This window comes from Malurus melanocephalus, unplaced genomic scaffold (assembly GCF_030028575.1).
Source record: "Malurus melanocephalus ecotype Western Australia unplaced genomic scaffold, MMel_1.1 scaffold_667, whole genome shotgun sequence".
Taxonomy (NCBI): Eukaryota; Metazoa; Chordata; class Aves; order Passeriformes; family Maluridae; genus Malurus; species Malurus melanocephalus.
The window spans coordinates 203,667-230,119 of NW_026623899.1; the positions used below are offsets into that span (position 1 = coordinate 203,667).

Genomic DNA, 26,453 nt, shown 5'->3' on the forward strand with positions numbered 1-26,453 from the left:
TGGAGAGGACAGTCCCCAGCAGGGCTGCAATCCATGGGCATGAGAAAAGGGCACCGGGCTTTTCTGTGAAGAGAGAGGCACTAAATCCTGCCCTGGCTCTGACCCAGCAGAATTGTATTTCGGCTTGTTAGATGGACACAGGCTTTCTTCTGGGAGATTAGAGAAATGGGGCTTTTTTTGGCAGAAGCTTAAAGATAAGTCTGGTCAGGTAATTACTTATGTCAGAAAGTTGTAAAGGAAAATTTCAGAGGCAAGTAGAACTGATTTAACCCAWGTTACTCCATGGTTAATTTCCAAGGTAAGTGTTTTTGTAACAAATCACATATTTCTGCCTGTCTTTGTTAATGGCTTCTTCAGTGCTGTTGATCTCTTAGCTTTTTTCTGTCATTCCTAAAGAAAGCACATCTTTTAAATCTGTTTCTGCATTCGAAAATTAAATTAAGTTACTGTGGAAGGAAAAAAAAAGGTTTAAATTTAGTGAGATTGTTATTGGGCATCTGAAGTCATCTACAATACAGAGAAGGGGAGGTGAAAACCTTGTATCTCTGATCTTGCCATTTGTGGTCAGATTTTGGTTTTGAGATGAACAGAAAATCTAAATGTTGGTTCTGTTGCTTTCTGTCAGATAATTTGTTCTCTTTCARTTTCGTTTCTGAGATATCCTCATAGCACTTTTCATAATCAAGTAAATAAATTAGATTTGTGGTTGATATTTCAAGAGCAGAAGAGAGAACAGTTGGTTTCAGATATTTAWGTCTTTGAAAAAGCTTCAATGGCACAGGAATTTTAGGCCAAGGAATAGAATTATACATTTTTGTTTGACATACTTTTGTTTATTTAAAAAGGCTGTGGAAGACAGAGAGGGTAAAGGTTAAAATAATATTAACTGAGCCCTCCAAATCTATCAGTTTCATTCTACTTTTCTTGAGTATTACTATAGTCAAACTAGTTAATCAGAATCAGAAAGCCACATTAGCATTATTGACATGKATTTGTCAATAGTGAATCGAGAGGGTGTAAACTGGAGGAGGAAAATAAACCCACAACAATTCAGCTTTTGGCTCACATGTATTKCCAAAGATGTTTGCATTAATATCTGTCAGAAATTGTGTTAACATGAAATCTTTCCAAATCCTGAATTCTATTACAAGCTTAACAGTAAAATAGTTTCCTAAGACTGCTTRTACTGAAAAATTCAAGGAATTTCTAGTTTTGTTTTAACGTTCACTTGAAAGCATTTGGATAATTGCACACTGAGACATGGGGTGTTTAAAAGGGTCATTGTTAACCTYTCTGTCCTGCCATCTACAATGGAAGCAGTGCTGGAGATGTGTTTTAGCAGAATCATGTCCTGGCATCCCACAACTCTTGGTTCCTCCTCATTCACTTTCTCCAGGCTCGGCAGAGTGACCTGACAGTGAAAAGGGTTAAATAAAAATAACATTGCTGCAAACTGACTTAATGAGATGTAGCACGAATGGYGCTATTTCTGTTCTCTGACGAGTGCTGTGCAAGTGGGGTGATAACAGAGCTGAGTAAGTTCCTCAGCAGAGAGAAATTTAAAAAGYAAAAAGATTGGCTACAGCAACTAGTCCAGCTGCTGCTAGAACWGAAACTTGCCTTGTCTGGACAAGTTTTACTGACCCCAGTCTCTGGCTTCTGCCTCTYGCCTGGGGCTGTTTTTGTGGCATAGCTGTTCCTCCTCTTTCCCCTACTAGTGCATTTTTGGTGTCAATCTCCTTTCTCCTCCTCAGCACTTGAAAGATTTCTGGGAAGGCTGTTAGTTGTTTCTTTTTGCTGCTGAGGGAAGGAGGTGAAGGAAGGCAATGTCATTTTGGACACAGGGTTAGGGAGAGAGGGCGGGATGGGAAGAAGTGTGAACGCTGCAACTTGGGCTGATATTTCTGTACTGTGTGCTAAAATAGCCTCTTTCTGCTAGYAGGCAAATACTGATGTACCTGGCATCTGCCAAGAGTCCCTCCCCAAACCTGTGTGAAAGATGCACTGACACACCATGATTTTGATGTTCTAATAGCCTTTCTTCCTGAGTGTTGGTTTTGTTCAATATAACCTCCTTGTTACTGCAAGGGCACTTCTTTATATATAAATCCATAGTTTTTCTGTTATTAATGCCATGTTGTATCACAATCTGAAACCAAAACTGGCCACTGCTTTTGCTTTTTTTCAGCTGAGAGTTGTCTCAAACAGTTTATCAGCGAGTCAGTTTTACTTCTCATGCAAAGACATTRTTCAACCCTCCTCCCAATTTAATCCTGTATTTTTCTCATCTGAAACCATACAGCCCATGAATAGAAAGTCAGTTGCTCACAAATCCATTGCTGTGCAGGCTTTTATATAAACAAAGTCCTAAGGATAAGCAAATGCCTTCCTTCTAATTAGCAGCATGTTTTGTGGTTCCATACATTCCAATATGTAATAGACAGCTCCGGTGCCTAAAATAATCCCAGGGAAAACACTCGTGTGCCGTGAAGATTGGGGTGGGAGGGAGAGGAGGCAGGAAAAAGTGTTGTCTGTGTTCTTGGAAGCCTTTTCTGTCTTCATTTGGATGCTGTCAGCTTCTTTTACACAAACATTACAGCATCCAAGGGGAATTAGAAATACTTACCCATGACCACAACATCAGATTTTAGGTTTGTCAGGAGAAAGCAATGCAGAAGCAGGACCTTGGCCCCACTGCTTTCATTTTGCTTTCAGCATGCTGATAAATGCTTCCTAATGCTGGAAAGAGGTAAGGCCAAGTGTCTAGGTGGAATACAGGAAATTTAAAAGTCTTACCTCATAGATTTGAAATGGGTTTTGGATCTGTAAAAGTGCTGTTCAAGTCCAAAGTAACAGATAYTGTCTGTTGTGGTGTCTCTAAAGTTACACAGCAGCTTCCCTTTTATACCAGTCTGTTAGGGACCCCTTGGGACAGAGAGACACAAGTGGGATGCTTCTGRTCAAATGGCTTATAACTGAGATAAGAGTGGTCAAATTGAGCCTTTTAACTTCAACAAGATTTTTTTGTGAATCATCTTATCCCAAATTCAGCTGAAATAAGATAGGGAATGGTTTTGGTTTGCATCCCAGCCTTTGGCACTGATCTGTGCCATACCCAGTTCTGGGTCCTCGCTAACCTGTTCAGGGCTAAACAAAATGTCTAGAGGCCAGACAGCTATAGGGCAAGAACAACTGCTTGTCGTGGGGTTTTTACCCATTGCTAAGTGGAATGTAATCCACATTGCCAAAGCCCATCAGCTAAAGTTGTGATTTTGGGAAACAAAAACAAATGAGCTGTCTCTTACAGCTGCATAATCTCCTTGAGGTGAGGATCTGCTGTCTGCACACAAACCAGTGTAGTTGTTTTGCCATGCAAAAGCACATCCTGGTTGCTAATACTTGCTTTTTGGCCCAGGATGGAGGTGAAAAAGTCATAGGGGAGAGTCACTCTGATGAATCAGAAATGTGTTGACAGTATTGAATGGTGAAGGTAATTAACTATTGCACTTACCTGGGGGATGTGCCTGTGCCTTTATGGTCTGAAATCTGGAAGTCTGGCTTGGGTGCCTTTCAAAAGAAGGTGTTTTGGCTGAACTGCCAGTCCTTGGGTTTCATACAGRAACACAAAATGTCCTGGCTTGTGCTGGGCATGAGGTCAGACCAGCTCAAGGGTGGACAGTTTGTTTAATGCAGCTCCATTTTCAACATTCTGCTRCTCTCCAGGTCACCACAGTGATTTGGTGATTCCATAGCTCACAGACGTCCTTCCCCATGACCCATACACTGGCACCCTGATAACCCTGACCTGCTGACTGGTCAGCTTTTCCACCATTCCCTTTCAGTTACTGCTCTGTCATCTGATGGATAATGACCATCATGAGTCCTTTCTGATCTCAGGCACCTTTGGAACTCCACAAAGAGAGGAAAACAGTTGAAACATTTTCATCCTGCTCTCCCAGGAGCTCCCAGAGGTGAACATCTGTAGCAGCATAAATGGTGGTGGGGAAAGAGGCCAGTGATGAGCCCAGTCCATGTGTCAGGACACTTTCTGTGTCTCCTGGCCAATGCTGACAAAAGTCACTCTCATTAACGAAGTGTCAGGAAGGCACCAGTGGCACTTCTGCTGACAGTGAGCAGCTGTGMCGGTGGTGTCCTCAAGGGATGGGGCTCCTGCAATCTGAGCTGCTCCCTTTTTCCATACGCAAGTAATTTCCAAAAATATTTACCATGGTTTTGAACTTTGCCCAAAACTGAAGTTTTTTTCTATGGCTGGAACAAAATTTGGATTTGGAAAGAGTGAGACTCTTCACTCACCAGATGAGGTTGTACACGTGTAAAATATTGGTATGACTTTCCATTTGGTTTGGTTAGAGACAAAGATGTTGCTAAAAATTCAAATGTAAGGCTCGTATTTTAGCATTAACCTCTTGCAATGGGTGTAAGAGGACCATGTAAATGTAGTTACAATGTATWATATTTTAATGAACTTGAATAGATTGTAAAATGACAACTTCTAGGAAAATRGAAAATCCTGCATTTATGTCTTAATATACCATGAAGTGGGATTAAAGCTGAATTATTAATCTTTCTTTTCCTACTTCTTTTAAATGTGTGGTAGCCTGCTTTTAATGTTGCAGCAATAGTTTGTAGAACAGAAAGAAGTGTGCTGACTGTGAGAGTTGGAGTTGTGCATGGCTGACCAGAGAACTTCGCATCTCATCTCCAGGACACTGTCCCCAAACCAGTGTTAGCAGCAGCCTCTCCAGTCCCCCAGGCAGTGCAGAAAAAGGCTAAAACCCTGTGTTTTCATCACACACACAGGGCTGTTTCAATGGAAAACTTGAGCTGCTGATATTTCCGTAGAGATCGGCTTAGATCCACGATAACACTCCTCAAGGACTTACGTCTTCAGTTTTCTTAGCTATTTTCTGCAACTCCCTAAACAAAAATATCTCTCCTCCAAATTCAGAAAGGTCACTCTCTTCAACCACAGATTTAATTAACARCTTTCCCCTTCTACAGCCCTTTTTGTTCCCCTCTTTAGTTAATTTTAACCCAGTGTCCCACGTTAGGAGCGTTTTTTTCCACTTGAGGGAGTAGATGCTCACAGGAGTGGCCCCAGGGAGGCTCAGCTCCCTGAGTGATCACCAGTGGGATCCACAGCATTACACCGTGGAAAGCTTCCCATCTCCCGTTTCAGACAAAATGTCTACAAAAACAATACTCTACTTTGCTAAATTCCTRCATTCTGCAGATGGGAAGCTCAATTTCTACAGGGAAAGCCAGGCTGGTTTGGGGCAGCTCACGGTGCTCTCTCTTTTTGCTGCTGCTGCTAATTTTTGTGAGCACCATAGAATACAGTAGAAAATTGAAACTGTGTGAAAGATCAACAAATCAGTGTAGAATGTCACGCAGCAACATCTGTTAACTTTGGCTGTATCTCATATCCTCCTGACCCCCTCCTTCCCAGCCACAAGTCTCCTGTTTTGTGAGAGCTCCGAGTGATAGGGACTTGGAGGGGAGGGGTGTGGAAATGTCTTGCTATTTCTCAGTGGTCTGAAGGGCTTGCAAAAGTACCATCTGGAGTGAAAGCTTAATGTTTGTGTGTTTCTGTATTTTTAGTTATGAAACAAWTGGGAATTTGCTGAATGAATTAATTGTGTTGCTCTGTAAAAGTCTGTCTTGAGAGCCATTATGTATGGGAGCTTACAAAGCCTGTGGAGAGAAAGGAAAGTGGCTTCCCTYTCTAATTAGGGCTTTCAGGAAATCATTGATTACAGAATCAAGTAGGGTTGTTCAGAGACATTTGTGTGATGGTACTTCAGATAAACGGAATTTGTGCAAAATAAAAATTTTATTAGTGACACTGCAAGCAGCTGTACTCTCTAATGGTAAACTTGCCCTGAATAAAGCTTTCCCCTTCCATCTTGTCCAAACAATTACAGCTAATGAAACATCACTTCCAATCTATAGGTCCCAGTAAAAAAAAAATGTAAATCGTGAAGAAGTGAGTGATATAGTGAATGGTATGTTCTTAATGGGATGGTGTTTGTCTGGACAAAGTTAATGCTTGTTCTTGCATTGCATTTAAAAAAACTCAAAATAAAGCTGTGACCCACTCTGTTGAAATTTTTAACCTTTTTTTTATTTATTTTTTTTTTTTCCCAACAGGGTCAGCAGATTTCATTAGCTCCCGTTCAAAAGTTAGAGGATACTTTGTATGAGTATCAGCCTCTGCAAGTGGAGACATACGGACCACAAGTTCCAGAGCTTGAAATGCTGGGAAGGCTGGGGTAAGTAAAACAGTGCGTTTTAATTCCCATTTCATGGCATTATAGCAGGGTCTGTTACCATCTTCAGATTGCCAGGGATCTTTCTTTTCTTTTTTTTTAAAGGATCGTAACGAAATATTAGACTTCCTGCCTAACTAACATTTTGTTTGGGTGGATAAGCTGAAATTTTTGGTCCTCTTGCCTTTATAGATCTATTGAGAGCTGGACTGGATTGCATTAATGTTTTTAAGGTTGTCCTTGGCAGTCGTRGTGAAGTAGCTGTTCATTTTCAGTTGCACGGTATTAAAAAATAAATAAATAAAATTCTGGGGCTTAATTTACCCAGCTGTAAGCCAGTAAAAATATTAAAGTTGGGCTGTTTGCCATGGAAAAGGGTAGATTTACTTGTCGGCTGCTGTCTACAGTCAAACTGTGTTTGTGAGAAATGAAGCACAGAGCTTAACTTTGTCAAAAAATATAATGCAGGGCTGGTCCAGCAGCTTGGCGGCATCGTGGTGTGCAGCCATGTTTGGAGGGGAGTTTGGGATCCTWCTGTGCCTGTGTAAGGAAAGTTAAGAAGTTCAAAAGTGATGTGTCTGCTCTCTAGAGACGTGTTCATAGCTGAAATGCCACCTAAAAACGTGTAGYTACTGGGGTGGCGTCACCCAGCTCATCACAGCCTGACTCTCAAGGTCATCAGTGCTTTCAGTGCCTGGAAAACTGCATGGCAGAAYGAATGTGCAGGCTGGCAAGGCAAGAAAGAGTTTAAAAAATAACAGTTTACGTTTGGCTGTGCAATATGGGAAAACTGAAGCCACAAAGTGCTGAAGAAAGTTGAGGCAATTTAGTGTGCAGTTTCGGAGACCACTGAAATCCAAACAGCAATCCCATCTCTTTCACTGGCATGGGAGAAGTTGTATCTCATCCAGGAAATGACAGAAGTGGATAGACTTAGCAGGGTAAATAAGCAACCTAATGGTGCTTCAGAAAACYGAAGGCTGTCTGAAATTGAGCTTGTCTCCACTTTTACTGTTTCTGTGTCCTTCCGGTGCCTGTAATTTTTATTATCTAGAATCAAGCTTCTGCGACCAAGTATTAATTAGTAGTTTAAACTTGGGCAGAGCCTGGCTCAGCCTTCACCACCTGTTTGGATGGAGCACAGCTGTGAGGGACCTCCAGTGTGAGGGGGGCTTGGAGGCCCCCTCGGCCTCATCACAAATGAGAACAAGATGAGCATTTCCACTCCCTGTCCCATTTTCCTGTGGCCCCATGAGTGCTGGTGTCCAAATCCATCAGGAACACTGTAATCTGTGCCCACTGCATTTAATAGCATCGATTCTGAGGCAGCCCAACACTCTGCAGAACAAAATCCTTTAAATCCTGCAGTTGCATCGCAGCATCCACGTGACGGGAGCGTATTCCGAGTAGGGCTTGCWCACAATGCCACAGTCTTTTCTTGGAGACACTTTTAAATGTGTGATTTTCCTCCTGCAAGCAGGAACAGCCAGGCTTGTTGGGCTTGGCTCTGGAGGTGATGAAGGAGTTGAGGGGTGTGGGGTGGCTGTGGCAGCGAGGGGAGGCTCACGGGTGGGTGGGTGGTTGGTGGTGCCCACCAGAAGAGTTCTTCTGAGTCCCAAGGCTGTTTGCCATTCCAAAACAAATACATCAGTGCTGCGGGTTCCCAGCCAGTACAGCTCTAACCCTATTCCATGGGGTGTCTGAAATACCTCAAACCGTGCAGGGCTGTTGGTTTATATATTTGTGTTTCTGTGTTTATATGAACTCATGCGCATTTCCTGTTGATGATGAATGCTTAACTAATSTGCCTGTGTCCCTGCTTTGGGGCTTGTCAGCCAGCTGCAAACAGCTGCCTGGGTGAGGCAGAAGAGCTGGGCACAATGTAAACTTCTCCAGCTAAAGATTTTTAGTTTCCTGTTCATTTGCACTTACAAAAAGCCAGGCTGGACRKGGCTTTGAGCCACCTGGCCTGRTGGGTGGCATCCCTACCCATAGCACGGGGGTTGGAACTAGATGGTCTTTAAGGTCCCTTCCAACTCAAACCATTCTGTGATTCTGAATGTATTTAATTTATTTTTTTTTAATTTTAGTTTTTCCCTCTTTACATTATCCTGTTAATGGTTTTGCAGTCTGGCTATTTATTGCTGCTAAATAGTTCCCTCAAATGGGCAGGCTGTTATCTGAGTTTCTRGAGCCAGAATTATTGCAAAGACACTGTCAGCCTGGTGACTTTGAATTCACTTCTGCTAGCATAATTTATTGACCTCTTTTTTTCTAAAAGRTATGTTTTTTTATCTTCAAAACTTTCAGTAGAATGAGTTTTTTGAATATTCTTGAATGTATTACCTTCTTTGGTAATTCTTGCTTTGGGTTTCAGCAATTTTTCTTAGTGGATTGCTGTAATGAAGGACRCAGCTGGCAAGAAGGTTTTAGCAAAGAGCAAGGAAAAGGGTGAATCCTTAAGGGGTCATGTAGAACATTTGTAGGGAATCCTTTATAATGAAAAAGAAATGCTTTTTAAGATGTCTTRTATTATTTGCTTATTAGGCTTTTTAAAAAACTTTGTCAGACCGTAAACTTGATTCTGCATTTTTCCACTGCTTTTCTGTGTGGAGTTTGCATATTTTACAAAAAAAGAAATTTATGTTCAGATTGTTCTTAGAAATTTGTTTTCAGTTTGCTCCAGGGATGAAATTTTTCTTTTTTTTTTTTAAGTACTGCTGAAAACCATTCACATCCTCATGTTTTTTTTTGTTGTTAGGGTGTTGGAAATCTGAGAATAATGAAGGATTAGATTTATTTTTTCTCCACAACACAAATGATTGGTATAATGTGTAGAGATTTGTGTCCTTCAGCCCCATGTAAAGGTCACTTTGGTTGTTCAGACTCGAGGACCAGCTCATGCCTGTCTCAGCTGTCAGATGGAAACGTGACTTGGAAAAGGGGAGAGGATGTGAGAGAGCATCTCCTGAACATGTGGTGCTGCCCTTGTAGGAAAGCGGGGTCTCGGATCAGTGTGACATGGCCATCCTGGGGGCAGCTTSTGCAGCTGCCTGTCCCTCCACAATGACAAACAGCCCTGGCTCTGGGTGGCTTTGTCACTGCTCTGAATTACTGAAGTGTTCAGGGACGTGCATTGGGTTGGTTTCTGCATGGAGCTGAGGGCAACCTGTTGATGTCTTTGGAGAGATCCCTGACTTATCAAAGGCTCTACTGGCACTTCTGCTGTCACCAGAAACTTCTTTTTGGTGTAGTTTTACCTAAAGTGGGAAGTGTCACCTTTTGGCTCAAATGGGTGCAAATCCATTGAGTTGCCTTTTGSTGGAGCAGAGGTGTGTGACTGCAACAGAACACGAGGAGAACGTGGATATTTGGGCACTCTCTGCCATTACTTTACTTGGAGGTTTCCTCAGATGGGAAAAAAAGTTCTGTCTCTATTTTATTTTATTTTATTTTTTCTTCCTGATATTTCAGCTGAGCATGCTGAATTTGTGTGGTTGGAGGTCTGCATTTTTCTTACTGGAAAACAAAAGAAATGAAAAATATAATAAGCTTGACATGCCAAGTAGCAAAAGAATAACCCGGGATRGGGATGGAAAGTGGTGTATTGCTTTAAAAATGTATGTTTGATATGTAGTTCTGATTCTAAAGAAAAAACAAAACAAGAAAACCCTCGAGGATCCAAATGATGTTTTTTTGGAGGTCCTGAAGAATGTAAAGACTTTCTTGGCAGTAATTCTGTCTGTCTAACAGAATCGGCCACACAGAGGCCACCAAGTTTTACAGCTGTGAAGAGCTGCACACAAGCTACTTAAAAACTGACTGTAAATTGAAAATCTGCTTATGTGATTTATGTTTTTGGGTAAGAGATGCGAACTTCATGATTCAAAGTTTTGAAACAGTGTCTTATAATCCAAAGTGGATCATGCTCAACACAGTGCCAGTCATATACTTACCATTCTCATAAAATAGAAGTAATTTACAAGTCAGGTTAAAAATTTCTGTTTGCAGCAGACCTTGTAATCATGTCAAGGCTGGGCTGCTTAAAATAAAATTRTGTTTGCCTACTTAACTGTGGAGAGACCCAACCTGAATATATGTGTGTGTTTAAATAAAAAATAAGATTTGCTCCAAAAATCTTAAAGGAAAAAATATTACTTCCTTTTGATTTTTCAACTTGTTTTCATGTATAACCACATTGTTAGGGGCCCCAGTCAGTATTTTGTTTAAATAAGATGCAGAAAATGGAGTTCAATGGTGAACACTAATCTAATGAGGATAGGTAATATATTTTGATAAATTAAAGKTTAAATCTAAACAGAATGCCATTTTAAGAGTTGAGGAGGTAGGAAATGAAGCAGAGTGGGAGTGCAGTGAAAATCTGTGCATACAATGAACATGTTTTAGCCCACTGTGCTTTTTCTTATGAACAACTGGATTGATTCATTCCTCTTTTCCTAGAGTAGGACATCTCAGGCATTTTAAATTTCGCATTAAGATGAGGTTGGGTTTCATATCTGTTAGAGCTTTGTTAGTGTTTAATTTTTAACCTTCACTTCAAGTGGAAAATTTCTGCATATTTCTTTGTTGTACAGTGTTGTAGAGTAATTTGAAACACATGTAGAGTTCTGGCGCTTAATCTAGAAATGACTCGTGTAACTTCTTTGCTGTCAGTCATTGTGATTTTTTTTTTTTAAGTGAGGCAATAGTCAGGATGGTCTCCAAACTATTCTTAAAGCATAGCTGAGCTGGTCTTTGGTGGGATTAGCTTCTGCTAGAACCCTGTCATTGTCTGTGTAGGGTTCAAGACAGTGAAATAACTGAGAATTGATTTTGAATGGGTGACAGGATTGCTGGGCTTTAAAAGTCATAGCAGGTGATTTTTCACATCTGCTCTGTCACTGGGCTATGCAGATATTTCTTGAATCTTGGAAAAGGAGAAAAGCCACAAATGAAGGKCTGATTTGATCTGCTTTGGCCCATTGGTTTTGAACACTGAATTCATTCTGCTCCTTTTAGTGGAATCTAGGCTCTCAATAAGCTCAGTAGTCAGAGTCAAAAGATTGAGTAAGAGCAAGGAAAGCTTGYCTTACTTTGGAGGGCACATAGAGGGCTGCACTCCTTGCAGGAATTCTCTWGGCTACCAAGGCATATGGTCTGAATTTCCCAGAGTCTCCTGTTGCAGGGCCTGATCCTCAGCAGAGAGATTTCTGTCTGCTGCAAAGCGTTTTGCATTGGATACCTAATGAATGAGAATTGGCAGGTAAGGAGTGATTATTGCTTTAAAGACACAGCTATGTTTCCATACAGCCTTTTATTTTTGTTCATTTTATCATGAATAATTGAATAAAAACTCAAGAATGGCAAAACAAGTACTGTGTGGGTTCTCTATTCTGGAATAGTGAATATGGCCAAGTGTGCTGTCTTTTTCAAGAAAGGAGGGAGCAAAGAAACAAGAACTGCCTGTAAACCATCTTAATCTGGTTTGATATAGAAGCTGTCTGGTACTGCTTTAGYGTTCCATAGAAATCCTATAGGCTTCATTTTAGGATTTTGGAAGGACGCAAATTTAATATAGAGGAGGTAGATTAACACCGATTTTTCCAGCTGAATGGAAATCAAGGAGTGCAGCCTTCAGTAAGTCTGAAATCTTACTGTTTAAAAAATCAGCTTTCTGGCAAAAACGTCTATGAACATTTCAAACGACACCCCGTAGAATATGGTGTTTTGCATGGAGCTCTTCTGTCAAGATCATTAGCAATTGAATATATTAAAAGTGGACTGCTTATGAAATGGAGAGTTTTGCTTCCTGCCCGCCCACCTGTGGGTATAGTGTGGGTTCTGTAACTGTAAAWGGTCTCAGGAGGGTTATAAAAGCAGAGAATATGGAAAATATATAAAGAAACAAAGAAGGAAGCCTGCATACACCATGCATTTTCTTATATGTAAAGCTGTATGTGTACCACTAAATTAACCTCAAAAGCTGGCCGTGACAGCAGAATGTCCACGGTGATTGTTTTTATTGGCGTTTGGCTTCAAAATTAACTCATTGATCTAACATGAGTCTSTGTGCTCGGAATACCGGTCTGGTAATGTTTTTTTACTTTTTCATGCAATCATGGAAAAAATATGTTTCTGCTCGAAGCAGTTGTCAAACAAGCTTCTTTCATCGACAATCAGACACAGGGCAGCTGAGTAAGGCTGTTTAGTCTAGAATAAATACTCGGGAGATTACAAGGTCGCTGTAGGAAATGTAATTATACCATTTATTCCAGAATAGTCTTTCTGTAGTGTAGGCTTGCTGAATACTAAATCATACATTTATTAAAATACTTCTAATGTGAAGAGGAAAAAGAATTTCAGAGCCTTAATGGAACGGAGATTTGTCTGCAAACTGTGCTACAGGATCAAGAAGTAAATATTTAAAATGACTTCAAAAAACTAGGATGGTAATACTGGCTTTTTTATTGACAGTTTGTAGGAGGCAAAGCTTGAGTTGTCACTGCAGGTGTGGAGGCAGTGCTGCTAAGTGGGCAGCTGAAAGGTGTCAGGCAAAGCTGTCTGCTGATGGATTATAATGTGTCGGGAGGCATCCAGCAACTGTGCGRGCCAAATGCCCTATTTTCTGTGCCCTTTGTGTCTCACCAAATCAAAGCCTTGTTACTACCAGCCACTTTAAAAGATTGTCTGTGACAGTTCTTATCTGCTATTCTATGCTTTCATCCTCTCCTCCATATTGATGTTGATGTCTGGTTCTCCTGTGACTTTRTATGTTCAYAGACTTTCCTCCTTAGCTGCTGTATTTTRGTAGAAGTTTTAAAATTTCTGTGTYRTRTCTGAAATTATGTGGTAAATTTGAGATCAGTGGTTTTTGTGTTCAGTATTCTATTTTTCTTTACATTATTCCTTCCTTGCTTCTGCAGTCCATCACCTTGCCCTACTTGAGTCTTTCTCTGGCTCCTCAGCCAGATGGATAATTGCATTGGGAATTGTGTGCTTGCCAYAGGAAAAACAATACATTTTGCACATGCTGGAATGATCTGTTCTGCTSCTCTTCTTCAGCAGCATCTGAGCATTGCTCCTGCTCTGTGCTCAGCTGTCAGGAGAGATGGCATGAYAAGGAGTCTCTCTGGGGCACCCTAAGAAAACCCTGGCATATTTTCCTGAAGAGTCTGTTCAGGTGCATTAATCTTAAACTAATTACTTAGTCTCAGATGTAGTTGAAGGGTGATGGGCATCCTATCTGAATTTGCTCTCTGAAGCATTTGTAAAAATCTGTTGCAATAAAAATTCAAGAAGGATCTCTGAAAAGAGGGGGAGAGAGAGAGGTTTCCTAAGCCCTTCAACACTGTTGTTTTAAGAAGGGGGTGTTATGTAAAATGAAAATATTTAGCCTGAGACAGCCAGCAAAATAGACCCCTAAAGAGGAAAATAAAGCCAGAAATGATGCATCATCTTGACTCTGACACTGATAAATCCAGTTGTAAAGCAACCTTCTGAATGAAAAATTTGTTCAGGTATCGAATAGCTGAAAAGATGAGTTATGAGTTTCCTTAAATGGCAGAGGGAAGCACAGGGAGGTGTCCTGYTTGAGGCTTTCTGCAGCTTTTGAAGCAGAAGTTTGTGATTCTTTAACCCCCTTCAGATGGCTTTGTTGCAGGAGTCAATGAGGTTTAAAGCTTCTCTGAAGAATGCTTAGTGAGAGGAGCGAGGGATCTTGGTGGAGCAGGTCATTTGCCAAAGTCAGTAATTCTATTGATGAATTTCATTCTATTATATATATATCTAGTATGTAGCTAGATATTACACTATTATACATATATCTAGTATGTAACTGCTCTCAGCCCTGATAATGATGGATGACAGTGTTTTTAAGAGTTGGGCTGGTTGTCTCTTGTTTTCTTGTGTTGATATTGACCCTGTGGTCCATTGGATTAGATCACACTGGAGGAACTTTTAGAAAAAATGGACCCAGAGAGTTTTTCTGAAGAGTAATGGTGTCCCGTCACATGTGTATTCAGCTCTTTATTTTTCCTAGTTTCCTTTAAAAAAAAAAAAGAAAATACATCAAAGTCTTCCACACCCAAAAGAATTGGAGTTTCTGGCTCCTTCCATTCCAGGTGCATCTGTTCCCTGATGGCCGTCGTGCTTGGTGGAGCAGCAGAGATTTTAGGGGCAACTGAGACCTGAGCTGCTGCATGGAAAGGAGTGTTTGGATATGGAGGGGGGACCCTAAAAATACCTTGGTTGAAGCTCTTTGGATCTTGGAAATTGGAGACATCCAAGGACAGGTTAAAAGTTCTTAGCTCAGGTGCCTTTTTTTAGCTAGAGACTCATGTATGTTGGGTCAGAGGGGCAAAATACATAATATGTGTTTCCCATCATGCATTTTAGCTATTTCTGGTGGTTTTTTTTTTTTGGTTTTTTTTTTTTTTTTTTTTTTTTTTGGTGCTGCTTACAGGGATTTGAGGAAAGTACCCACAATTAAAATGGTTGGCTGGAGATTATGTACACACATTTAGGAACCAATTTCATGGCTTTGGTTTTAAAGCCTTGCTAGTAGTTAGTTGAAAACTGTTCTAGGTAAACAAGCCATGTAGTGCCAGGCTTMCAGAAAGAATTGAGTTGTTCCCTTCTCCCTCTTCCAAATGGAAGCATTTGATTGAGGCCATGTTTCTCATAACAAAGCAGAGGTTGGAAAATAATGGAACTTCACAGCTGAACTATTGCTCGGGCTTGAAGGTAACGCCACCATATTTTTGTTTCTTTAACTGGTATTAAATGTAAAAACATAAATCCTTTTCAGTGGGAGAGGAGAAGGGGAGATGGTTTTCATTTGGCATAATTTCCTGTGAGACRTGGTTCTAAACAAGGCCCATATTTACACAAGACAATACAGTTTTACATGTACTAGTATATCCAGCACGTTTTAAAATTGTTTAGCCAGCCCCAGGTATTAAATACCTTCACAATAAATGTGTTTAATAAAAGTAGATGAAGTTTGAAATAATTTTTTAATAATTTTACAGTAGAAACACCAGTTAAATCAACCCCACTGCAGTAATAAATGTCACAAAAACAATTAATTATAGTTGCTTGCCACTGCAAAATCAATTGTGTAACTGTTCTTCTAAAACGGACTTTTACATTACTAAATCCTAAACACTACACTTCTGTAACTTGTCAGAATCAGGTTTTGGTTAATAGATATTTTCAGTGATGTAATGGGAACTTCTGGCATGGAGTCAGAATATAATGGACTGTGATTAATGTTTTAATAAGCACTTTTCTTCTACTTATGATGCAGCAGTGAAATGGTTTCCTGCTTAGATTGRTAGAAAAGCAGGTGTGCGAACATACTTTTTTCTTTCAGTAAGAATAAGTTTTTCAATGCTTCTGCTTGAAAACATTTAATGTTTTTCCTCGAGTCAAATGCTGCTGATTTGGGGGGTTTGGTTTGTTTGTTTTAAATCCAGCTATTGCTGATATTTGTCAGTTGAAAGTGGAGGGTGCCATGGAAACCYTTTCAGTACTTAAAGTAATTGCTTTGCAAAAAAAGAAACTCATTACTTTAAAAAATAGTTTTGATATATTGATGTTTTCTTCAGTGAAAGGATTTGTTTAAAATAGTGTTGGAGTAATTCGAAAGTGTGCAAGAACAAATACAGTGTTGAAAATATTAGCAGGTTAGATTTATTATGGAGGTTGATGTAATAGACTTGCTACATGCTTGGTTACTTTTGTCCTGGAAGTGGTTGTGTTTTTCTGTATTTTAAATACTTATTAAAAAAATTAATAAATAAATAAAAAGGTATTTTAGTCACTGCTTTTAATGACCCATCAATTCAGATTTGTTGCAGGGATAGGGTTTTTTGCTTAGGCATCAAGTCRTTGTTGTTCTGGTGGTGTTTTCTAAGATGATGCTCAAAGTGTGCAAATTCTTAAATGCTCTTTAACACCCTGCTGATACCAGGTGGTGGTTGTGTACTTGGTCTTCACTATTCCTCTGCAGAGGAATATTTATATATATATATATAAATAATATATATGCATAACCACAGAGCATGAAGACTGCAAAACAAAGTAGTGTCCTTTCTTTCCTTTTTGGTCCCTGTAGACTTGATAGGAACAATGGATATACCTGTGATGAGGAGAGAGAGGAGGGTGAAACCCGTAGAAAGAGGAGGTCCCATGTTTTGCTGGCATGATTCCACCAGTCTGGATTCCAGGCACCTCTGCTCTCTCACTTCTGAAAGCTGGGTGAGCCTTTCTGGAAGATGGGAAAGGTGCTCTGCTCCTGGCTCCAGTGCAGGCGCTTTTCTCTCGTCTCTGGAATCTGTCGACATTAATTGAGATTCAAGATAATAGTTTCTCCATCTCTTTGTTCTTTCCCCTAAACCTGGGAATCTTACTGACTCCTCTGTTCTCAGGAGCATCGACCCATGCTTTAATTTTTCCATCAACTTTGGAAAAAATGCAGATATCAGCATACTTGTGTTTTTAATATTTATTGAGAATTTACCAAGCAGCCTCTATACCTTGGTTTTGTGCCARCTCTCTGTACTGGGTAATGTCTGCCTTGCACAGAGAAGGTTACTTRTGATTTCCTTTATTTGCTACTGCTGCATTTGTCTCAGTTCTCCYTTAAAAAGATGCAGGAGGTGAGTGCTGGCTGCTATCTTTATTTCCTGACTCTCTTCCAGAATTCATGAGGAAATGCTCCTGAATGAAGCCAAAAAAATTCTACACCTCTTCTCCCCTTCCTGTCATTAGAAGGTTCTCTCTCTCTTCCCCCTYTTTTCACATTTAGGCCCTGATGGATTGGGCAGACTTCTTGCTCTGTGGTCATTCATTCTACTGATTGTCAAAAACTATTCCAGAAATGAGAGAGATTTTGCAGTCTGAGGCTATCTCAAAAGTTGGAAGCATAAAGGCTCTGCTGTTCCAGACTCTCTTCAGCACACAGTTAATTTTGGAATGAAAAGTCCCACAGATACAGRGTCTGCAAACAATCTGAAATATGGAAACCATATCTTGCCTTCTTATTTTTTTCCCTTATTCCATGTTGTAGGTGCATCCTGCTCATTTTCTCCCCAGAAGCAAGGCAAGTATTGTTGTGAAGGTGTGAGTACAAAGGGGGATTTGCTTTCAGGAGTCTGTTGTGACTGAGCAGTCCAGGCCATAGGATCCTTCTTGATATTTTGGCTTTTGTCTAAGAGCAGTTACTGAATTTGGGTTTTGTTTTTTTCTTTTTTTGCATTTATTACTTCTCTCTGTCTTTTGCTCACTCGGAAATGATCTGTAGATATTTTAGGTCTATTTTCTCAATTTATCCATGCCTTAAATATGCTTGGAAAAGCTTGCATTAGCAGAAGAACATATAAAATTGGTGTTGTCCAATTGTACAAACCCCTGAGCAATTGACAGTGTCAGACCCTGGTGATGACAGCAAGGATAGCTCAGYGCAGCTCCCTCCTCACCATTTTCATCAGTCCTCACAGTTAACACTTCCAAACTCCTTCCCTGCCTTCTCCAAAGAGCTGTGGGAAATTCACATCTTCCCTGATTTGTTTTTGACTTAGGTATCAAAACACTATTCTGAAAAATTCMCATTGAACTTGTTTGTGTGCTGAGSGAGGTAGGTTTAAAAATAAAAAAAAAAAGTTCCACATGGTCCAGTTCTGCTCTCAGCCCTGGCAGAGGAATTTTTAGTGGCTTCAGTGGGAGCAGGATTAGACCTTACAGAAGTGCCTTTAATGTTCCTGCTTTGGGCAGTCTGGGTGGATGCTGCTTTCTTTTGCAGCACATTGGGTGAACTGTGTGTGCTCACAGCTCTTCCATATAATTGAGGAGTGTGCTCACGTGGCTCAGGGATTCTTGCAAATGGAGCAGAGAAATGCAGCTACCTATGGGACAGAGAGTGGGCAGTGGAGCCCTGTGCTGGTGCTGCAGGTTGTTCATTCCCAAATTTGTAGGTATTTGGCTTTTCTGGGAGCTGTTGGCTGCTGGCTGATTCTCCTGTATTTCGAAACAAATGCTGCAAACTTGCCTGGAGCGCTCTGCTCAGATCAGCTGCTCATATGCACTGCAGCAGCAGGTTTAACAGGCTGTCTGCCCTGGGAACTGAAGATCAGAAAAAGAAAAGAAGATCAATGTATTTTCTTTTAATGCTATTTTTATCTCCTTGGAAAAAGACTTTATGAATGGGGCTAGCCAATAGATGAGACTTCAATACTCATGTATGGGTCCTTTTCATGCCTTCCTCATGTACCTGTGCATTGTTTCTTATTCTTTTTCCTATTGGTGCTGTGATTCATTATTTGAAAAATGGAAATACCTGATTTGAAATATCAGCATTAGATTCTGGGAAGTCCTTGCTGCTTCCAGTAGAGAGAACCACGTTAGTTGGAGTGGCTGAGTGTAGGTGATGATACAAGCYCCTGGTGTTTGCAGAGAGCAGTGCATCCTCTATTTTGGGCTGCTTTGAAGGATGTTATTTGCAACAAATCCCAGAATTTTTGTTGACTCATGCCTTATATTTTGGTTTTATTCAGCATTTTTTTGTCCTTTGAGGGTTCCAGCAGCTGAAACAGCATCGTCTTACCACACGGCAGTTTCAGCTGAGCCTGGTGTTTGAAATGGCAACACTGCTAAATGTTTGTGACTTGTTTTTAGAACACCATTTCAGCTGCCAGTTTCCTTGAGAAAGCACAAACAATATGAAAAGCAAGAAATACAAATAAAGGAGAGGCTTTAAAATATTCCCGAAATAAAAAAAAAAAAAAAAAACAAAACCAAAACCCCAAAAATGAAACAAAAACATTCAGAAGACATGCTAAATTTAGCAGAATTTCTTGAATAGGAAAACGACATCTAAATAAGAATGCATGTTTCTTGATTCCCTTCACCTTTTCTYCAGCCTACATAAACTCATTGATGACATTTTTTCTTAATGAGCTGTTTCCAAATATTTTGCTTTTCCTCTGATAAAAGGCTTGGGTGCTCCCAGAATAGCTGCCACATGGTGGGGGTAAATGTAGGGGAGGATGAGAATTCCCCCAAAACTCTGCTTCCTGCCACAGTGGTGAAGAAACTGTAGTGATACCATTAATTCTTCCAAGGAGAGTGTAGGATTTAGGGCACCAGGAATAACTGCTTTGATGGGATGATTTGTGCCATTTCTGCTGTAGTTATTTTATTGATGCATATGTTTGTGCATGCCTATGTGTGCATGCAGATATTTTTATGGATCATTTTATATTTACAACGTGATAACTCCTTGTAGTTACTGCTGTTGCATTATTAGGTGTTTTGTAGGGCTGGCAATGCAGTGATTGAGCAAGTGCAGCTGAAGCTCAGAGTTTTGCCTTAGAAGAGAGAAGGTAACACTCAGAGAATTCATTGCAGAAAAGGGGGAATTCTGAATTTCCCTACTCAATAGTACTCTGTGTGTACCCATCTCCTTACCTCCAGAACTAAGCAGAGCTCAGGTTCTGTAATTCAGCCACCTTTATCTGTGTTGTTTCCAGAATGAATTAATTTGGGGCACTGTTTGTGTGACCTGTTCTTAGCTCCTGGCTGTGTGACCTTTGCTATTAAGCCGTCTCTGGCTGGAAAAAGTCCATGTTAGTAAGTGCTACAGATTGGCTTGAATAATTTATCTATTTTCCCAGCCCCCTCAGATTTTTTGACAGATGTACAATTTGCAGTGGGTGACTTTTGTATTTTTTTTCAAATCACAGATGAAAGTTGTTGAGTATCATTGGGATAAAATGAGATCCCTGCAGGGAAAATACCTCTTTGGATAATGAATCCTCATTTACACTTTCTTCTTAAGATCTRTCAGTGTAAATCATGCTTAAATGATTTTTTTGCATAGCACCTATGGAAACTAATTTGAATTTGGTACTTTAAAAAAACCCAAGCCACTGCCTGCTTTTGTTGTAAAAACACCTAAAGGTGAGCTTGAGCTTTTCATAGGGGTGTGTCACCGAGGGGTGTGTGAGCTCTAGAGGTGAAGCAATTTTAATTCTTGGGGTAAAGAAATTTGACATCAATATTGGTTAAATAAATCCATAGGTCAGTGTAGTGTATTTTCAGTGGCAGTAAATTGACAGAGTATATAGTGGGAATTGTTGCACTCTAGGAGGATTRAGGGATAATATGATGCAGAAGGATAACTAACCCAAAAGGAAGGCCCCATAGRATTCCTCTGGAAATATTACCAGATTCTTTTCCTTGGAAAAAACTGAATGCTTTCTGTACAAAAAAAATGAAGCGTTTGCATTGATACATACTTAATTTCCATAAAGAGTTGTAGCAAAATAATATAAAATTTGTGCTAAAGTATAAAATTTGTGCTAAAGTGTGTGTGGGGCTACATTTTAGGGGTTTTAGGGCAGCCCAGGCTCATGTTTGCTCCAGCCTGTGTTGGAATAGCACAGAGGTGGTCTGGGAAGGGGCAGCTCTGCTTCCCCTGTGGTTTTTGCTCTTCCACAGCTCCAACTGATAGAACCTTTGTAGTACAAGAAGTTCTCACTCACAAAGGGCATCAGGTTAGCCCTCAGTAGATTTATGTGCCATAATATTATTTAAGCCTTTGAAGACCTGCGCAGTGCTCGTGTGGCAGATAATGCAGTACTTGTAGGGGGCTACTTCAAAGTGAGCTCAGTGAGGTGCTGGCCCTGCTGCTGAGGGATCAATCCAGTCCTGTGCTCTCTGCCCTTCAATCACATCAGCAGCCTGCCACAYGTGATTCACTGCTTCAGCTCAGTGCAAACATCAGCTTCATCATGGTGGGAAGGAGATTTTATTGGATCAAACCCCCTTTCTTGACAGTGCCTTTGGTGTTTTACTTCAGAAGAGGTCCATACCCAAATAAAGTGACTTTTTCTTCTGTAATGTGCTCTTCARTGCTGCTCAGGGACTTAAAATCTGTGGAGTATAGATCCACAGAGACCCTGATGTTGTTTCTCAGTTATGCACCGGTGAGTGCTCCCAGTTCAGGGCTCCCACCTGGGAGACCTGCATTCCTGATCTCGCTGCTTTTAACAGTTGATTACAAGGAAAGGCATTTCAACAGAGAAGTTTTTTCACTCCTGCATTACCCACCATGCAGCTTTGTGTTCACGTTTTAACTGCAGAACTGCATTAAGCACACTGTGTGTGTTACCCTCCTCTGCTGCCTTTAATCAGGAGTTTATACATTAATGTACAACAAACATTAAATTGGAGCTAATTGGAGCATGGGCCTGAGTCCTAATGATTATAAAATGTGATGGGATCTGGCAGTTGTCTTACCTTGCCAAGAAGTGACATCACATGGAATGGTGTTTCACAGAACACTAATATTTTATGTAGCTTTAAGATAAAAAGCTTGGTTATAACACTCAGTTCATAAATATGYATTATACCTGTTTATGGCAGTATGTTAAAGCAGTGGTCCACAGTTTTYCTTACATTTCTTGTTACAGCAAGGAGCTTTTATATCTTAATAATATGAGAAATTAGGCAGTTCAAGAGCACAGAGTGGGGAAAAGACCAGCTTTAATTTTCCACAGATGTTTCTGATGATTGAAGGCTGAAGGAGTTTCATAATGAAATAGCAAATTGCATGAAAGAGGTTAAACTTCAGTACAAAGTTAGGCTGTATTTTAATATTCCAGGAGAGTGTATCACATACTAATAGAATAATCACTCACCTCTTGTCTTGCTGCTTTTCACTTGACATAGCCAAGGAACTTCCCTTTAAAGCACAGTAATTTCTATATAACCCGTTTGATCTGTCAAGTAGGTGTAGGAGCTTGTGTCAAACTCAAAAAAGGAGCAGATTTGGCTCAGACAGATGATGCAAATACAGTGAAGTTAATTGACTTCGCCAGGGGAGAAAATTCTTCCTCCCAATTATGTCAAATGCCGGACAATTTTCCAGAGGTGTGGAGGGAAACATGCCTAGAGGACAATACTGACATTATGCTTTTCTAGTAGGTCCTTGCTCTGCTTTATTTTTATTTTAAACTTTTTTTTTATTATTTAAGCTTTCAGGGATAAAATAATAAAATCAACTTGCTCAACTACCTCTTTGTTTGAGGATTCTCAGACCTCATAAATCCATTGCCCCTCTGTGGTTCTCTAAGGTTTTCTGCCTGGTTTTGCAAAGATGAAAACTTTCAGGAGACTCTGAAGCAGGGAAGTCCCAGGCTTCTTATTTTTCTGCCAGTGTTAGGTGTTCTGCTTCTTTGCCTTCATATTGGCATAATTTAAACTCTGTCAGTCAGGTTTTTACCACATTCTAAGATTTTAGTATTTGGAAGGCAGAGGAGAGGACTGGGCTTTTGACTTTGTTCGCTGGTCCTGTGTCAGACCTGTAGCTTGTCTCATATAAGAAGCTCTGCAGTTTTGTGTTCCAGCACCACATGATTCTTTTACAGAAATTTCCTGTCAGTGGAGAAGGAGCCAGCAAGGCTGTCATGGTAGGAGTTATTGTTTGGAGAAATAAAATTCCTCTTTTCTCCACTCTGACTGACACCTTTCCTCCTCTCAGCCCCATTTTTGATTTTAGTTCATGGGTTTTTCCACTGCAACTTGTGATAAATGTTACTGCCAAGAGATTATGAATAAAATAAATAATAAAAAGGCATTGATGTAGGTAACCTGTTATTCTCTGTCACCTTCTGAGGTTGTGATGGTTGTCAGAGCACTGGTGGGCAGGTCATGCACACAGATTTGTGCATGCACACATTCTCCAAAGGCTTTCCCAACAGGGTGTCTGTGCTGCAGTTACCAGGGTCTGTGTCTCTGGGATACCTGGAAATTCATCCCTGCTGGCTCTGGGTAACCAGACTGCATTCCCTCTCTCCAGCAGTCACATGTTGCAGCAGGACAAAGATAAAACTGTTGTAGGAGTTGTTTTTTACAGGCTGGGAAGTCCTGCCTGGCTGGTAAATGTGAGATTTCTGCCCACTGGATGGATTTGTTTCTCACTGGGTGAGCCCTTCAGGACCTCAAGTCGCCCTTAATTGAGGCTGCGAGGTGATCAGCATTTTTTCTTTGGGACAAAACCAAACGAACCAAAAGAAATCACAGCCCTTCAGTTTTGTTTCACAGTGAAGGTTGAATCTGTTTGAAATGTCCTTTTCTGTGTGACCCAACTCTACTATATATAACTGGCCTTTTTGTGTCTCACCGTTCAGTAACTAAACAGCATTTCAAGAACATGTTGGTAAATCTGACAGTGTTTGTGTTTTATGTGGTTGGGGTTTTTGGTTGCTGGTTTTTACCTTACAAAAGTGCCTAGGAACATAATTTCAAGCCCATCAGTAGACACTGTGCAGCAATTCAGTGGAATAGTCTGTGCCTCAAGCTGCCTAGAAGTGGACGATGCCATCTTTAAAAGAAAAAAGTTAAATAACATGCAATGGTAGCAAACTATCTCCCTTTTATTCCTCTTGCACTTGACTCTATTTCTTCTAAATGTGGCAGTACTGTCAAAATTTCTCATTCTTTTGGCTTCTCCCTGTCAGTGTAACTGTTCCAGACCTTTCAGTAGCCAAGAGCTCTGTTCAGTTTGTGGGTTCCAAATTTTTACTCATCCTTGCATCTGGTTTTGTTGCCTTAAACCCCAGATACTTTGGGATTGACACAATATTGATCACAGTTGCATTTGGTTAAATTTGAGGTTAGTTTACATGAGTCAGTGATGAAATTGCATGTGACACTTTTTTGGACATCGGGAGTTCATTATCTTTAGAATTATTTTTGAGAAACTTTATTCAGCCACTAAATATACTTTTATTAAAACAAGCCCTTAGTATGCATAATTGAGATTTGGATTCATGGTGTTTGCTTTTTCACATTTCTTGGAGTGTGCTTTCAGTTTAGCTAAACTAAACACCATTCTATTTAGGGCATAATTTTAAGAATATTTTTTGTAATTCTGGCAGCAAATGCTGTGACATTATAATTATGCCATAAGCATTCAATGTTTATCCATCATAAACTGGCTGTAATCCCAGTTCTGGAATACAGCTTTCTTGTTGCTCTGGATTCAAGTGAAGGGGCAGTTTTGTCTGCAGAAATGATTTCTTAAGAAAATCCACCACTTGGGTTAGTTACATATTAAAGCAGCTCTAAAAGAGAAGTCTGTCTCTGCCTGTAAAATCTTAAATTATTTTTGAAGTTTCCTTGAAGGAAGATCACTTTTAAGGATGAGTTGAACCAGCAGATATTGTTCAGAAACAGCCTCAATTCCTGCATATATTAAAATATTTCCCTCATTTAACCATCTAAATTTAAAAATGGGAACTTTTTAAATGAATATATTCTAGTGCTGCTTACAGCCCTGTTAATTTGTGGGTTTGAAAGCAAAGCAGGACTCAGTGGTCCACCCCAAGGCTCAGTACTGGGACCAGCACTGCCTGCCCTGTTGTGTCCTGCCTGGCTGTGCAAGGAGTGCTCCCTCAGCAGCTTTGCAGGTGATGCAGAGTCCAGAGGAGCTGCTTGTGCACCAGATGGTTGTGCTGCCCTTCAGAGGGACCTCGGCAGGCTGGAGAAACGGTGTCACAGCAATCTTGTACGTTCAGCAAAGGGAAATGCTGCACCTGGGCAGGAGTGACCCCGTGTGCCAGCACAGGCTGGGGCTGAGCTGCTGGGAAAGCAGCTCTGTGGAGAGGAGCCTGAGCACCCATGAGCCAGCAGCGTGTCCTTGTGGGCAAGAAAAGCCACCAGGTTCTTGGGCTGGGTCAGGCAGAGTGTCACCAGGGGCTGAGGGATAGAGTGATCCTTCCTTTGTGCTCAGCACTGGTGAGGGACACATCCTCTCCTGGCACTCCTGGTACCAGAGACATGGGAATGCTGGAATAAGGATGGGGTGCTTCTCCTGTGAGGTGAAACTGGGGGAACTGTTTAATCTGGAAAAGGAAAGGCTTGGAAGGACCTTATCAATGTTCTTCAATGTGTAAATACCTGATGGAAGGTAGGGAGGCAAGGGGACAGAGCCACATTCTTCTCAGAGATTCCCAGTGAGAGGACTGGGCACAAACTGGAATACACAGAATTTCATTTGAATACATTCTATTCCATTTACTGTAAGGGAGGTAAAACACTGGGACAGGTTGTCCAGATAGTTTGTGGAGTGTTCCTCCTTGGAGATGCTAAAAACTTGACACAGCTCTGAGCAACCTGCCTGAGCTGACCTTGCTGAGCAGGGAGGCTGGGTGGAATGGTCTCCCTGGATGAAATAGTTTCCCTGTGTGCCTTCCAGCTTCAACCTTCTCAGTGTCACAGCCTTTATGTCCTTCTGGTCTGTCTCTGCATGGCAAGGTGAGAAAATTTCATCAAATAATCTCAGCAACAAGATATGTAAAATAAAGAGATTATTTATTTCAAATTAAGGACTGAGTTTAAATTCTCCAGGAACAAACAAGTACCAAAGTAAAAAAGTTTCATCTGCTCATAAAAGAGGAGCAAATTGTCATCATGTCCTGCTGGTACCACTGGAATGGTCAGGCTCCTGTGCATTCCCTTTTCTGCTCCTGGAGACGGATGGCTGAGGTGGAGAGAGCGTGAATCTGACCCAGGACAGCTTTCCTTTTACTGTTAAACACCTTTGTCTAGCTCAGGCTGCAATACTGAGCTTGGATAATGCCAACCAAATAAAAATCCAATTGTCTGTAGCAAACATAGCAAATGGCATCACTTTGTTGTAGCAAAGTGTTTGTTGTGCCTTTGATCTCTAAAGTGCTCTGATGTGGTGAGGTCATCTTGAGGAAGCACTAACAGGCCTTTCCTTGCATTTTCTATTTAACTCGATGTAAAAGGAAGAAGGAGAAATGGAATTGAATATGTGCTTATTGTGATAATTAATTTCAGTTAACAATTAGCTCGCTTTTCAAAGTCCCTGCACCAGACTTGGTATTGGAATGGGACATCAGCAAATGACTTTATTAGTTTTTACTGAAAATTAATATGTCTGTCAGCTTTTCACTGTGGGGCTCATTTTGCTCTCCAGATCAGTAAGACTGCTGGCTTCCCTTTCAAAACTAATTTTCTTTATCGTTGTATTTGCTTATGTATCTTTAATCCTTCCAGTTACTGCTTTGGAAGATGTGGGAAGGGGAAGAATACTTGGTCCCTGATGGTTGCTGTGAGCCAGTCACTGCTCGT

The 26,453-nt window shown here is 40.6% G+C and overlaps 1 protein-coding gene across 1 annotated transcript in view; it reads left to right on the forward strand.

Moving 5' to 3' along the window:
- MNAT1 (MNAT1 component of CDK activating kinase) overlaps positions 1–26,453 on the forward strand; it is a 114,573-nt gene that overhangs the window by 74,055 nt on the left and 14,065 nt on the right. The window contains exon 7 of the mRNA XM_057383855.1: positions 6,172–6,293. Coding sequence (XP_057239838.1) covers positions 6,172–6,293 — 122 coding nt within the window. The remainder of the gene's footprint in view (positions 1–6,171; positions 6,294–26,453) is intronic.